This window comes from Cervus elaphus, chromosome 31 (assembly GCF_910594005.1).
Source record: "Cervus elaphus chromosome 31, mCerEla1.1, whole genome shotgun sequence".
In the NCBI taxonomy this organism is placed as follows: domain Eukaryota; kingdom Metazoa; phylum Chordata; class Mammalia; order Artiodactyla; family Cervidae; genus Cervus; species Cervus elaphus.
Genome location: NC_057845.1, coordinates 48497782 through 48513476, shown reverse-complemented (window position 1 = coordinate 48513476; position 15695 = coordinate 48497782). Strand labels below are relative to the sequence as shown.

General features: G+C 35.7%; 1 protein-coding gene across 3 annotated transcripts in view; it reads right to left on the bottom strand.

The window, feature by feature from the left end:
* The window catches only part of ALCAM (activated leukocyte cell adhesion molecule), a 214884-nt gene that overhangs the window by 53246 nt on the left and 145943 nt on the right, over positions 1 to 15695 (bottom strand). For all 3 annotated transcript variants that reach the window (XM_043892845.1, XM_043892846.1, XM_043892847.1), the window contains exons 2-3: positions 9440 to 9540; positions 5128 to 5347 (exon numbers count right to left, since the gene is read on the bottom strand). In XM_043892845.1, coding sequence (XP_043748780.1) covers positions 5128 to 5347; positions 9440 to 9540 — 321 coding nt within the window. The remainder of the gene's footprint in view (positions 1 to 5127; positions 5348 to 9439; positions 9541 to 15695) is intronic.

The following is a 15695-nucleotide window of genomic DNA, read 5'->3' as shown; positions in this document are numbered from 1 at the left end:
AAATAGCAAAATGGGTATCACCAAGATTCCAGGCAAAAATAATGTAATCTTCTTCAAGTTAATATCCAGAGTTAATTTTCCCTTTGCAATTATTTTATATTAGAAGTTAGAACAATGAATAATAATAGTGAATTTGCCTACGTGTTGAACTTGCACTTCAATTATAGGAGGCCTATTTACTATTAATTCTAGAAATATAATTTTCTTGATACAGCTTCCTGAAGAGCAATTATCTATATTCTAAATGCACAGATTGAAAAGAAAATATAAGAAAGATTAAAAAGTAAAAGAAAGATAGAAAAATAGAAAAGAATAACAAACAATTACATTAACACAAATAAGAAGTGATCTGGCTACCTGACTGCTAAGAATGTGACCAAAAATTACGAAAAACTGAAAAAATACTCAAAATAAATAGCAATTTCTGGGAAATATGTAGCCTTCTACACATCAGCAAGTCTTAATTTTGTGACTATTTTAAAATAAAATCATTAATGTTCATAATTACAACTTGAGTTATTGATAAAACCTTAAATTATGTTCAGAATCCAGTGTTTTATGGCAAATGTCCAATGCCTTTGCGATAGGGCTGCATCCAAAATATTTAAACAGAACGAAAATCTTGGGGTTTGAGTAAGTGAAAGTTCTCTGGAAACTAAAGTCAGCTACTCAGTGACACCACTCTCAGAGCTCAAAAGAGGTAAGGTATTAAATTAATTTATGTGGTTGATTAAAAGTCAAGTTTAATAAGAAAAAAAGAGCAAAATAGTTTTCTGTTTCCCTTCAGTTACTATCTATGCCTGGAATATACATATAGATTGGAAAAGATCCTCTAAAATATTAGATTTTTAATAGAAAGTGCAGGTGGGCAGTTTTGTTAGGTTGCATTAATGTCTAGTTCATGAAAATCAGATGACAACTCAGTTAGACACATATTTCCTCTAATGTAGAATATACTCCTTTACTATAATTTATAAACTCTGTATAACTGTTAATACTGGTGTGTTCAAATTGTTGGTCTTTTCCACATGTCCATGTGCACTTGTTTCCATAAACACTGTCTAAAATTTATTATTTCAATAAAAGAAAGCTGCAGCAAACCCAGGGAAACCTGATGAAAGGATACTTAAAATTTAGTTCTCTTTGTACAGTTGTTCATTTTTCTATTTAGAAGAGAACGTCATATTGAATATTGAGAAAGTAAGGCTAATACCAATTGCATTTTTTTGAGTTATTTTCTCAAACTTTTGTTTCAAACATTTCATATTAAATACATATTTTGCAGGTAACTTTCATATCAGTGTGTAACAATCGATGAGTGTCGGTTAGAGGACCATAAAAGAGGACGTGTACTATTTTAGCAAAATTGCATATTGATTCCAAAGTGATTAAAAAAGCTTTATGTGAATTACATCTTAATATGATTCATGGATTCATAACTAAGTATAGAATTGAAAGGAAAAGTCATGTCACAAATTTATTAGCATTATTAAAATAATTTTGTCAAGGGTTTCACAGCCAGGTGAGGATGAAGTGATGAACACAAAGCTGCTCTATATCACCCAGAATGCACTAGAGTTATTCTCAAAAGCCACACAGAGGACAGACAGCTCAATCTGGTATGGGAAGAGAGTAAGAGGCAGATGTACTGGCTACAGTGAGTCAAGGACGCTTCTCTCTGTATTTTCTCGACAATCACCTCTTGATCTACTTTAAGTAATCATTATGAACATTAAATTATAGTTTATTTTCCTTATGAGATGGGAAGAGGTATTATTTTTTTTTACATTTAAAGGATCAAAATGAAATATAGAGGGTAGACCTCATTTGTTGAAAGGGTTATTTTCTGCTTCTTTCATTAAAAAAAAGAAGTGGCTTGCAGTTGAATAATTTTCACAGGGAGGGTTTGAAGAGGGATGCTCAGTTCCGATAAATATTGAGCACAGTGTCCAAATGAAAGCTCTAAAATAACACTGTGATGTCAACCATTACTAGGAGAAGAGCTGGCTGGTCCAGGTAGACACCAGACTCCAAGTTACAGAAATAATCTTCCTTTTAACACCACACACTCCAGTGCCGAAGATTAGGCTGGATTGTGATTTTCAAAGGCTTTTTACTGCTCAAGCCCTTCTCTCATTTTTTTTCCCCTGAACAAAATATCATGAAAAAACTTTGAAACACTGAGTGACTAGAATTCTAGTTATTCAAGTAGAAGCTGCTCCTCACTTTCCTCAGCCTTATTCATTAGCTCCTCAAGAGAATCCTAGGAACAGAGTGGGAAAACTCACTTACGGACGAGGAGAGACTCGTACGCCTTGCCCTGACTGGGGAAGTCACTTGTCCAAGGTCAGAAATTTGTAGCAGATCTAACAAAGCTAGATGTCCTGATGACCAGTTCAGTGATTTTCCTATTATACCGCTGACAGCCATTCAGCCATTTGGCTCTCTGGGCACGCATTCAACCTCTAAGACTTTTGCACAATCACAACAATGAATCTTTGCAAGAACTTTTAAAGGTTTGCTCTTGCTAAGGGATAGTTTTATTAACTTCAAATGTACATTAAACGCAAAGAGTCTGATTTTAGTGCCATTTTAACTACCAAACAAACGAAAGTGCCTTATTAGTGGTGACAAAGCACGAGACTCATTTTGGATCTGGCCTGCTTCACTGGCATGATTTCTTGCATGAGAGATATAGCTTAGGACTGAATAAACAAACCTTCATCAGAGTAATAAAGTCATCACTCATGGCCTCTAGTTTGAACGAAAACAGTTTGACTTTGCCTATAAGGCGGACATTCTGCAGCAAGCTGATTTGGGATTAGCTCACGTTAACCGTACTCATTCTGTGGTACACAATGCATGTTGCTAGGTGACTCGTCAGAAGGAAACAGAGGACTGATTGATGAGCCTAGTAACTCTTAAGTGACTGCAATATATACATGCACAGAGTGAAAGCCTCCATGTCACAGCTGCTATTTGCTTCACAAATAATGATCCAAAGTAAATTCATTATTTTTTAAAAAAGCAAAGTCCCTATATGCTCTTTGCAGACTCTTTATCATGAGCTGTGCTGTTTATTTAATTGGACTTGGAGGGTCCCACAGTTTCTAGTATAAAACCCCATTTTCAAAAATGTATAACTCATCTATTTAAATTCTCCCTGGCCCAGAGCCTGGAATGCAAATTCTGTTTCTGAGAATCACTTTGTTTTCAACAACATTCAAAAGAGAAGGGGGTAGGTAGCGGGAGCTGATGGTATGCAGGGTGTGAGATTGTTTTTTACAAACATAGATATCCCTTACAAATTTTATTGAATTAAGCCAACCGAACTTCTGGGCATTTAAAAAATTATATTCTAAAATTTGTATTCTGAAAATGGAACAACCTGGATTTTTTCAACTTTCTTGTTTCTTTCTCAACTGTCTCTTCTTTCTCAACTGTCTTGAGATTTGGTAATTTTAACATAATAACAAGAAATGTGACAATGACATCAATACACACAACCCTTTAGAGTGATGTGACTTAATCTCTACCTACTGCAGCACATTCCTGTATACTTATATTAATGACATCATGGCCTAATTAAAAGATTTTGGATGCTCTCTTTAGAAAAAGTGTTTCTAGCAGTGCAAAATTCATCTTCCTAATAACATAAAAGTGAAATAAAAGGAAAGAAAAAAATACATGGAACTTTGGCAAATACAGGATGGAGATTATCTGGGGTGTTTACTATAAGGGGGCATAACTGAGAAACACGTGGTACTTGGTTTGATCCATAAAATAATTGAGTTGAGTTGATGGTTTCTGGAAAGTGCCTTCTAAGCTGAAAGGTAATCAACTGAAACATGTAGTATGCTTTTACACGGTTCTTCTGGAGAACAAAGGCTTCTTTGATAGTATAAGCACTCTTTGAATCCTTGTCGTGAGCCCAAAGGAGCTTTGAAGTCCATATAAATGCTTAAGGGACTGTCCTACTTAGTTGCATGGGCTATTACAAGAGAAACAGGAAAAATCCAAGGTTACTTGCTGTAATAGCAAGGCCCTCTGGCTTTCTTTCTTCCCTGTTTATTTTAATAATTTCTAGGTGCTGTCAAGTTATCAGAAAACTGGAAAAAACTAAAAAGTGAGACCTTCTTCCCTAATTAAAAAAGACTGGCATTCTGAAACCTTTGAGACCTATTTTTCTCCCTGTAATTTCTAAGATATTATGATGTAATGACGGCGGGATATTTTATTTAAATGTTAAAAGATAAAACATTTTAATTAGAACTTCTCAAGTCATTTATTTGCAGAGCTGTTTGCACCCTCACACTAACTACATAGTATCATTAGCCAAAGTAACCTACAGTAATTATTCCAAGCTTCTTTACAACTTTCTCTTCTTCCAATCCTACTCTACTTTCCCCCCCTGATGGATTCCACATACACCACATACACCACATAAAGAAGTGGTGAACTTCTTTATTTTAGGGCAATTTTCTAAACCACTTGAACACTCTCAGAAAGTAAATCAACAAGCATTAAGTGCTTAAGGTCAGAATGTGTGTGTGTACACACATATACATATACATATACAGAAAACTTAGGTCTCCTGATTGCATTTTGTCATTGTTATACATCAAAATAGCAATTTTATATGGTTTAGCCTAATGCATATTTATAGATGCATTGATATGCATGAATATGTATATCAAAAATGTTCAAATTTTTCCATAACGTTGTACAGAAAATCCCGATGAACTTTCTGGCCAACCCAATATGATGTATCTATATATTATCTACCACATAACATTTATTTGTATATGTCAGTGAAAGTGAAACTTCACAGGCTCATTTTTATTTAACAGCAATTCATATCACAGGAAATTTTATCCAACAAAACAACAGAATATTCTTTTGTTGCAAATAAATAATATTCTGCTTCCTTGCTAGATAAAATTCTTATTTGAATTTCGGGTTTTTGTTTTTCTCACTGACAGCATGCATGAGCAGAACAAAGCTCTCTAGAAATCCTCTAACATGATACCTGCTGTGGAGACACCAGAGAGTTCAGCCTTCTTTCTAAAGAACATTTTCTAGGACCAGTCATCAATCCCACTTAGCAGTTACACTCGGACTACTTACTGAACACCTTGACTACTGTGGGAGCCTCAAACACGTCGTCCTCAGTTACTAGCATGCACACAAATCTCTTTTCATCACTGATCCTTGCATTACTGATAGAGAGAGTGTAGTTTTCTGAGAGGTTCAATCTGTCTTTGTATTCTGGTACATCGTCATACTGTACACTTTTCTTTGTAGAGGACCTGAAGGCAATAAATACTGGGGAGCCATCGGGCTTTTCCTAAAAGTTAAAGTAACAATACATTAAAAAACAGGCATATTTAGACATTTCAGAATTACAGTCAGAGCAACAAAATTTTCTTGGCCATGTTATTCCATCAAAATTTGTAGTTCTGTCCAAGAAGAGTAATTTTGGATATGAGCCTCACATAAATCTTTGGTTACAAAGGATCACTCTTCATAAGGGAAAAGCTTTAAGTTCTTTTACAGGCATCAGTAAGTATACAAACATGAAAGGATGGAGCTTAAGGGATCCCATCTTTTCTTGCATCTGAAGGACAGAATTGGTATCTCTTTTAAAATTGACAAGGGTTGGCCTTATGTCTAATATAAAAGAAAAACAGGTGAAAATAAACGTGTTTTGTGTTATGTTACAAAAGGATTTTCAGCTAACTATCACAGCAACACACACTTGAGCTGCAAACACTCATTTAGAAATCCTAGGCAATTATCTTTAGCATGCTCGTTACTTTAATCTGTATACTTTATGTGCCCACACTTTTCAGTTTCAGTAAGAACTGACATAGCTGACCTTTACATATAACATAGTTTAATGAATCTTCATGGAGGAACAGTATATTTGCCCTTGCAAAAGGATCATGTCCATTAAAGCAATAGAATCCGATTAATCACTGAAACCCATGGTTTTGCTATCTGAGTCATAAAACTTAGCTCAGAGGGTTTTCATACAAAAACTTATTATCAAAGTAAAATATAATCTGGCATATACACTTATGCCAAGAGCACTGAGACATACAATTCATTCCTTCCTTTGCTCTCACAGACATCCTCTTACTTAATAACAACAATCTAAAATAAGGGCCAATCTCTCTTCTACTTGGGGCTTCCCAGGTGGCACTAGTGGTAAAGAACCTGCCGGCAATGCAGGAGCCACAGGAGATGTGGCTTCGATCTCTGGGTCGGGAGCATCCCTTGGAGGAGGGCATGGCAACCCACTCCAGCATTCTTGCCTGGAGAATCCCATGGACAGAGGAGTCTGGCAGGCAACAGTCCATGAGGTTGCAAAGTATTGGACACGACGGAGCAACCGAGCGCACATGTGTGTACTCTCTTCTACTAACCTCACAAGGTCTTGAAGAAAATAAAATATAATAAAACATTTTAAAGTGTATGACAAATTTCAAGGTGTTAAGAGAAGTAACATTTTAAAAATTATTTTATTTACTACTGTTATGAACTCAAGGCTTGAGACCCTCCCAAAATTGTATGTCTAAGCCCTAACCCCCAGGGTGGACCTTTGAGAGATGATTAGGTTTAGAAGAGGTCTTGGGGATGGTACCCTCATGATGGAATTAGTGCCCTTATAAGAAGAGGAAGACACATGAGTGCTTCCTCTCAATGAAAACACAAAGAAGAGGTCCTGTGAGCGCATAGCAAGTGGCAGGTATTGGCAAGTTGGGAGTAGGGCCCTCTTTAAGAACTGAATTGGCTGGCACCTTGATTTTGGACTGCTCAGCCTCCAGAACTCTGAGAAATAAACATCTGTTTATTTAAACTACCAGTCTGTGGTAGTTTGTTATTGCAGCCCAAGGTGACTAAGACAATTACTAAGCTAAAATTGGAGTCCAAAAGGTTCAGTTTGTTGAATATCTGAATACATCAGTAACATTCTCTTTAAATCTTCTAATATTGCTACAGGTTTACAGTGCAAATCCTTGTACTAAATCATTCCTTCATTAAGAAAAATATGTTAGAATGGTATCTTAAATTTCTATAGTTGTTCACTCATGCAAGAAATGACAGTTATTACATTTTGAGCACTTAACTATAAACCAGGGGACTTTCTTCAGGCTTCCCATGCATTAATGGATTTAATATTCATAACAACCCTGTAAATTACACATAATACTGCTCTCATTTATAGACAATGGAGACAGAGGTTGGTTAAATAACTGGTCCAGGGCCCCAGCCAGTGTACCTCAGCAGGGCCAAGACTGGAGCTTCACTGCCTGGCTCCATTATGACTACATTATATCACTCTTGACAGCCTCAGATGCTTCTTCTGTACCAGGCACAGAGGTGGATGCTGGTGAAGAAGCAGTGGGAGTGGGGTAGGGTGGGGTGCAGGGAGGTATGATCTCCACTCACAGGGAGATTACCATGCAGTAAGAGAGGAATGAATCCATCTTTCCTCTGGGTTCGCTCCCTTTCACTCTTTCCAAAGCTGCTCTTTGTCTTTCAGGCTACATTAAATTAGAGGTTGTATACTGCATCAGGGAATCAAGACTGCTTTCAGAGCATATGGCACTTCAAATATAGCTCATCAGTTTATCGCTGAAGCTTTTTATTTCATTAACAGTTTGAAACCTGCCATTATTGTTTGTTTTCACTGCCATTGTGCCAGTTCAGTTTAGGTGAAAAGTATTCCCTGGGCATCAGAAATGTCGATAATCACAGAAGTTTTTCACCAGCGGATTCCATTTATGTTAGCACTAATGGTGGTAGCCTCCCAGACCCTTGGGATTTTAGGATTGTGAATAGACTTTGTTCTCACAGGCCTTAACTTTGTATTTCCATTTTTATACAGAACCAGAAATAGCTAAAAATTACCCAGGGTGAGCTGGATGTTAGGAGGAGGGAACAGGGAAGTGGTATGCCGCCTCACCTCCTTCTGCCTTCACCTGCCCCATCACACACTGTGTTTAGAACTCGGTGGTACCACACTCACAACAGTTTACACTTTTCACACAATTACCACGTGCCAAGTACTAGGTAAGTATTCCTATATGAATTACTTCATGTAACCTTCACAACAGTGTAAGGGAGATTATCATTATCATCTCATTTTTTTTCCCATGAGAAAATGGGGATTAATTCACTTGTCCGGAATTCTATAGCCAGTACATGATAGATTATGTCAGTCTGACTTCAGAACCTGTACTTTAAGAGATTGTGCTTCACTACCCCTTGGATGCAACTATGCACATTTCTATTCTGTGGAACATTTGTTCTTGCAGATATCTGAGAGAAAAAGTTGTGTGGTTCAATAAACCTAAGAAATGAATGAACTCAGACAATTTATCATGTAGCTGTATATAGGAAAGGCTCTGAGAAGTATTGTAATAAAACAGTTTTCAAAAATTATTGGACCATCAAATCCTTTTCCTATTCAAATATCTTTTAACATTTCAAGGACCTAGGGAAAATTTGCCAATTGTGTTCAATGAAACATATGTCCTCTGTTCAAACTTGCAAACTATTGTGTCTTATGTGATCTAGCACTCGGAAATGGTGCCACACAGACTTTTTGTTGGTTCTGGGAAATAGATTGAGGTATCTTATTGGTCAACGTTTTCCAGCCTTTCCACTTCACCTACTAGGATAGCTACCCTGCATTTCCAAACCTATCTGTACCTCAATACCTGAGAAAATATGATTTTCCTATCTGTAAGAAATGAATGAATGAGATGGTTGGATGGCATCATCAATTCGATGGACATGAGTTTGAGCAAGCTCCGTGAGTTGGTGACGGACGGGGAGCCTGACATGGTGTCCATGGGGTCGCAAAGAGTCAGACATGACTGAACGACTAAACTGAACTGAAAAAATGAATCAAATCAGCAATGTTAAATTTTAAAAGAAGCTACCACATCTACTGAGTTGTAAGACCAAGTACCAGAAGCAGGCTTCTAACATTGACGACTAGTTTTCAGTGGACATTTGATGCTCCGGTTCCTGGTACGTCTTGCCTTTAAAGTGACCACACCAAACAAAAGGTGAGCATGTAGAGAATGGCAACCATTCTCCTCCACGCCCCGTCCTACACTCCCTGAGTGTATTCTGGGATCCTGCCATTTCTTTTGCTTTGAACACTTCAGGGTGACTCTTTCAGACTAATTTGAGCTAAGAATTGCCTGTTTATTGGCTTTATTTTAAAATAGCATTTGTTATGTAAGGAATTATTCTTTTAATATACTCAACACATTAATTTCATCTTCTTACATTTATATCCACAGTTGAATATTACCATTATGTTATTTGAAATTCACATTTACTCATTTTCTTTAAAAGACTAGAATTTTCTTTAAAAGACTAGAGGCAACTAACCAAGTCCTAGATAGATCACACTTACATATTTCCATTTGCCAAACATGAGATTCTGAGGTACATCAACTCGGCAAGGCATGATAATGGTATCTCCATATGCTGAGTTTACAGTGTACCATCCAAGACCTTTAAAGGAAAGGAACAAAAGAGAGACAGAAGAGTTCAAATATTCTCTTGAAGCAGCAAAGCAAATAACTTCAGTACAAGATGCAAGTCTTAGTGAAGGTTATCTATTATAATTTTATCTTAAATGAAATACAACAAATTGTACAGTTAGAACATATTTCCTATTTAAATATCAACAGTTCTTATTTAGTTTAGTTCTTATTAAGCCTTTGAATGTCATAAGATTCAAATCTATAAAACTCTCAATTTTACCAGGGAATAGACAAGTGCATGGGTGCATGATAAGTCGCTTCAGTTATGTCCGATTCTTTGCAGCCCTGTGGTATGTGGCCTGCCAGGCTCCTCTGTCCATGGAATTCTCCAGGAAAGAATACTGGAGTGGGCTGCCCTGCCCTCCTCCAGGGGATCTTCATGACATAGGGATACAGTCTGCATCTCCTGCGGCTCCTGTATTGTAGATGGATTCTTTACCACTGAGCCACTGGTGAAGCCCCATATAAATAAGCAGTATATGCCAAAGGAACCGTATAACACCTAGGGTTTATTTTCACCTTCAACTGTATTTCATAGAAACATAGGACTACACAAAGAGATTAATATGCTTAAATTTTTCAAAACTGGGTTCAAATATATTTGTGTTTTTCATTTGAAAATACTCTTACATTTAACTTCTGAAAAATTGCAAAAACTATCAAAAACTAAGAACAAGTACAAATAAGCCCACAACTGAATCTTAATTATAAGTGGAAAAATGAGCATGAAAGTGTCCTGCTTTACTGTAGTAATGGTTAAAGTACTAGTTTTCACTTTAACTATACACAAAATATTAACATGATAAGAGTCTGTAGGGAATTCCCTGGCGGTGCAGTGGTTAGAACTTTGCACTTTCACTACTAGAGTGAGGGTTCAATCCCAGGTTGGGGAAACAAGATCCCAAGCTGAGAGAGGGCAAAAAAAGAAAAGAATTTGTGGTATGAAATTTCTTCATGAAATGATTACACTGCTTTTTTGGTAGACAATCTAACTTAAGCAATTGTTTTGCTACTAAAGTACAGAAAACTTCCTTGTTTAATTCTTTATTAAAAAGAATGAAAATTATAACTAATTGAATTATCAATAATTTCCACATTTTCATAGATATGTAACATACTATTCAAATTTATGACATTTAAAGAAACATAGGCATTTAACTTGGCAATAATATAGTATTTAGGGACTTCCCTGGCGGCTCAGAGGTTAAAGCGTCTGCCTGCAATGTGGGAGACCTGGGTTCAATCCCTGGGTTGGGAAGATCCCCTGGAGAAGGAAATGGCAACCCACTCCAGTATTCTTGCCTGGAGAGTTCCATGGACGGAGGAGCCTGGTGGGCTACAGTCCACGGGGTCACAAAGAGTCGGACACGACTGAGCGACTTCACTTAGCAAGTCTAGCAGATCTTTTTACCTTACTTTATTTACAACTGTCTTTAAGATTATATACATTTACAATTATTTAATTGTATTAAATGATTTAATATCTATTAAGATACCTCATAATGGGATGCAGAATGTGAAGGGGCTAACTAAACCGAAGAGAAAAACAAACGATATTTTTTCCACCAGGTGGCGCTAAAGTGCAAAGCTAAGGCAATGACAATACATGAATAAGGCCATCTTATGACTTTCTAAAGAAACAAGACAGGGTGGAGACTATCTTTCACTGCTATCCATCAGTAACAACATAAACAAAAATTTCATATTAACCTTAGTATAGAAAGAAAAGGAATTCTGTCAACTGAGGAAGGTACTTTCCTTTAAAGCACTTTTGCTCCAGTGAACAAAAACATTACAGAGAACACAAATTTTCACAAAAATAAACCACACAACTACTTTCCAGGATTTTTAACATCATTAAAATGAAGAATACCAAGGATAGTATAAGCCATAGAATGCATTTTTAACTTGCTATTATAGACAAAATTTGACTAAAACTTTTATTACATATTATTTTATAATGAAAAATTAAATTTTTCCATCAATAATTTTCAATTGTTTAGTGTCAATCATATTGATTTAAATTCTTTTTTATGATAAATCAATGAAGAGCATAAGACTGTAAATGAAGAGATGGTCTCTTCAGCTTTATTAAAATAAAAATTGTAAGGATTTAGACATGTGGTTGTAGACAAGCAAACTTATGGCAGTTAAGGAACTGCTTTATTTTACAAAATAGAACTTGGTTTTGTATAATACTTTGGATCCTAAATGTGGAACTTGTATCATGTATTTTAGGATCTGTTCAAGCACTGTACACAGGGGCAGGTTTTCCAAGCCATGGAAACAATTTTGTGATTTAGTATCTTGTTTTTTTCATGACTATATAGCAAGACACCTGAATATGTAATGACTCTAGAAAGCTGTGATTCTCGTCCTTAAATTATGGTAAGACATGCATGTCTAATTACTTTCTGTATTATCAAAACGTCTTCTTTTGGCAACTGATGGTGTTCCCATGGTTGGTCCAGGAGTGAAAACAGATTACAGAGCCTGGGTACCAATGAGGTGATCCTTTGCCAGGTAAAGGGAAATAAAAAATGCCTTTTCCAAAAAATGCAATGCTCTGCTCTATCTTATAGACCATTTTTCTTTCCTCTTCTCTATAAAGCTTCAATATACAGCAAACTTTATAATTTTATAATTTAAAATCTTAAAATGTTATAATTTTATAATTGAAATTAAACCTATATGAATTTCAAGTACATAATGTATTAGCATGATGAAAGCACAATTACAGCAGGGAAGGGAACACATTTTTTTTTAACCACAGTATCCCTGGGATAATTTCTGGCATTTTTAATGGGCATCTAATAAGATAATTTTCCATTTGAATATTGTGGAGTCCTTTCCACTTTAGTAATCAAATTAACATCTTTGAAACCAGGGAGGCATTGACAACACTGGAACTTTCAAAATTCTTATTCTTGGCACCTACTGTGAAGGCTGTCATATACTGCCTTCAGTGTTTAGGGAACATAGATTTGAGCTTGAATGTCATGCTCTTACTTGAAGAGAAACAAGCACAAATTCCATGTTTTTATGAGTTTATGGATGTAACTACAGGAGAAAACATTTCTTCCTTCTCTTTCAAGAGAAATGAAGAACCGTTTGTACCCCATGATTTGCAAATGTCCCTAAGAAATGCCTTTTCCTTACCCGTGATGACCATACAACAGAGTTGTTTTTTAAAGTATTTGCACATTTATGGATTGGGTCTTTCAGTGACAGCTCGATATCCAAAATAAAGGCCGTGACAGGACTTGCCAGAAACATAGGGCAATAAGATATTTGACAAGAATGAGCACAGTAGGTAAACGAGCAAGAGAGCAATCCACAGACTGAGGCAGAATGAGTGGTAACCGTTTGGAAGGCATCAGGAGCCACAGTCACAATGAGTTTAGAAATAAGTTGGCCATATTCATCAACTTTCCTCTTCAGGTGGGAGTATAATGGCGCCCGGGTGCACCTGAAAGAAAGACTTATACGTGTGGGAGAGCTAATGTTGTTAACCCTCTAGAGATACAGTAGCCATAAAGACTACCACGATTTGGTGATACATTGGCTTCCTGACACCTCTAGGGCATCTCAGTCTTTGAGATGAAGTGCCAGGTAGACCCAAAGCACCTGTCAACACAAATAATTCTGTTTATACTTTTCATGGAAGCAAGAGATTTTATCTTTGAACTGTCAAGTTTGAATTAAATTTAGCTTACTAGAATCCCCCTGCAATTACTCCCCTGTAATATTAGTTTGTTAAATTATTCATGGTTTCATAGTCTAGAGATTATTGGATATTATTGCAAATATAGAATACCTATGATGTCCTTTCTCAAAGAGGCTAAATATAAAATATAGAAGGAAATGTGTGTGTGCACAAGGGTTTGCATTTCTGTTCTATACATGTTATGTCTATACGTACATGCATATATCAGAAGATACTTTAAACTGGGCTAAATCACCTTATGTATTAAATGTGTTCTAAAAATTTAGTGTAATGTTATTCACTATTATTACTGTTGCTATCAAAATGTCATGACATAGAATAAAACATAAATATGTGCTGTACTTGAACAGAATTGTGTAGTTCTTTAGTCATTCTTATGAAGAGTTATTAGCTACAGATAAAGAACTATAGAACTAGAAAGGTGACAGGAGAATTCAGTGAGAAAAAAATAAGACAAGCACATCCCAAGAAAAATCTCTTGACCAAATAATCTCACATATAGAATTCTCAGGCAAGTGATCGTAAAATACAAGATAATTATAGTTATGCATTTTATACAGCAAATAATTTAAAGAGGCACTAAAACAGACTCAGGCAACCTTTTGAAGTCAGGTGAATGCTTTATATTTCTAATTAAAATAATAAAACTGTAATAATTTGGGCTATATTGGTGAGAATTTCCTTTTCTGTGTAAAGTAATCCTTAAGGATGATCAACGTCTGAGTAATCATTCTCTTTACATTGTTGACATATAGACACCTGCACTGAGGTCACTTAAAAGTCAGAATCTGCTACCATATTTCAAGAGGAAGTGCAACAAATAATATAGAATAGTATAAGACCAAAATTCACCAGAGTCTGTTTTACACGCTGTAATTTAGTGTGGTTAATTATTTTTTATTGCACTGATACTTTGAAAGTATCATCATCCTTAAAAGCATTTTTTTTTTTTTTTTTAGCTCTGTAGCTCTGGTTGGTGCCATAGAAGGGTAAATCATTTTACAATGGGCTCAGAGCTTATGAATAAAAACTAAATTCCAGTTCTACAAAAATGTTAGAGAAATTTATTTGTGCAAATGAACTGTTGGGGGAGGAAGTAGGTAAAAATGAGACTTATCCTTAGAAATTACTTTCATATGTATTTGACTGATTTTGACAAACATGCCAATGTCCCTATTTGCTTTATTAATGAATTAAGATATATACAACTCTAATTAAAACAGGTAGTGTTTCTTAATTTCATCACTGTTGACATTTGGGACTGAATAAATCTTTACTGTGGGGGGCTGTCCTACATAATTCTAGCAGCACCCCTGTCTCTGCCCCTCAGATACCAATAGCACCTTCTTCTCACTAAGACAACAGAAAAATCTTCAATCATGGCAAATGTCCCCGGAAGGCAAAACTGTCCCCAGAAATCCCAACTAGTTAAGAACTACTGGTTTAGACCTTCACTCATTTAATAAAACTGTGGTTTCCAATAAAGGGATCATTGTTGTAAAATAGAATCTTAGTGTAGGACTAAATAATCACTGAATATGAATGAAAGGATGGAGGAAGCAATTGCACATAATAACATCTGGTTATTATCAAATTGGTTTTCTTCACAGAAACATATTATATTAAACTATGATAGGAGGATTGATTTCTGACTTTGAAACACTGGGATCCAATCCAATCTAAGAAATTACAAAAAATCTATTCCATAGAAATCTACTTCATATATTCATTATAATGAAGCACAAATTGTATCTACTATATATGCTTTCTAAAGTGTATATAGCACATGTATCTTACTTGATATGATAAAATATAATAGCTCTACTGACAGAAGATTAAGCTGATGTCTTTAAAGAGTCTTCCATACCTGATTTTATGATTCAATGACACATAATTATATCTCATAATTCCTCTCATAAACTATTATATTAAACAAGAGTTTAAATCTTTGTCAAGGTCATGTAATATACAACAAGTAAGATTTCTGTATGTGTGTGTGTACATGCGTATGCATGTATGATATGAGTTCTTGTAATTCCCAAATAACTTGGTTGCATGGCAGATGGGAGAAGACATCTGAGGGAATTCAATATCACTTTGTGAAACTGAGAAAACAGCTACGCAGCCCACTTTTTCTTGTTTAATTTCCCTTCATAAACGTGGGTACATGGGGGTAAAGTTGGGTCTTTGCTAAATCAGAATTAGGAATATAGTTTTTCAAAGTTTACTTTCTACATTGCCTTTCATAAGTATCATATATTATAATATAGGTATAGTTGTGCAATGCCTACATATCAGAAAAATAGTAATTCTTCCTTTCTTTTCCTCTCACCAGTTACTACAATTTTAGAAATGCATTGTGTGCATATGTGCTTCAGTAGTGCCTGACTCCTTGT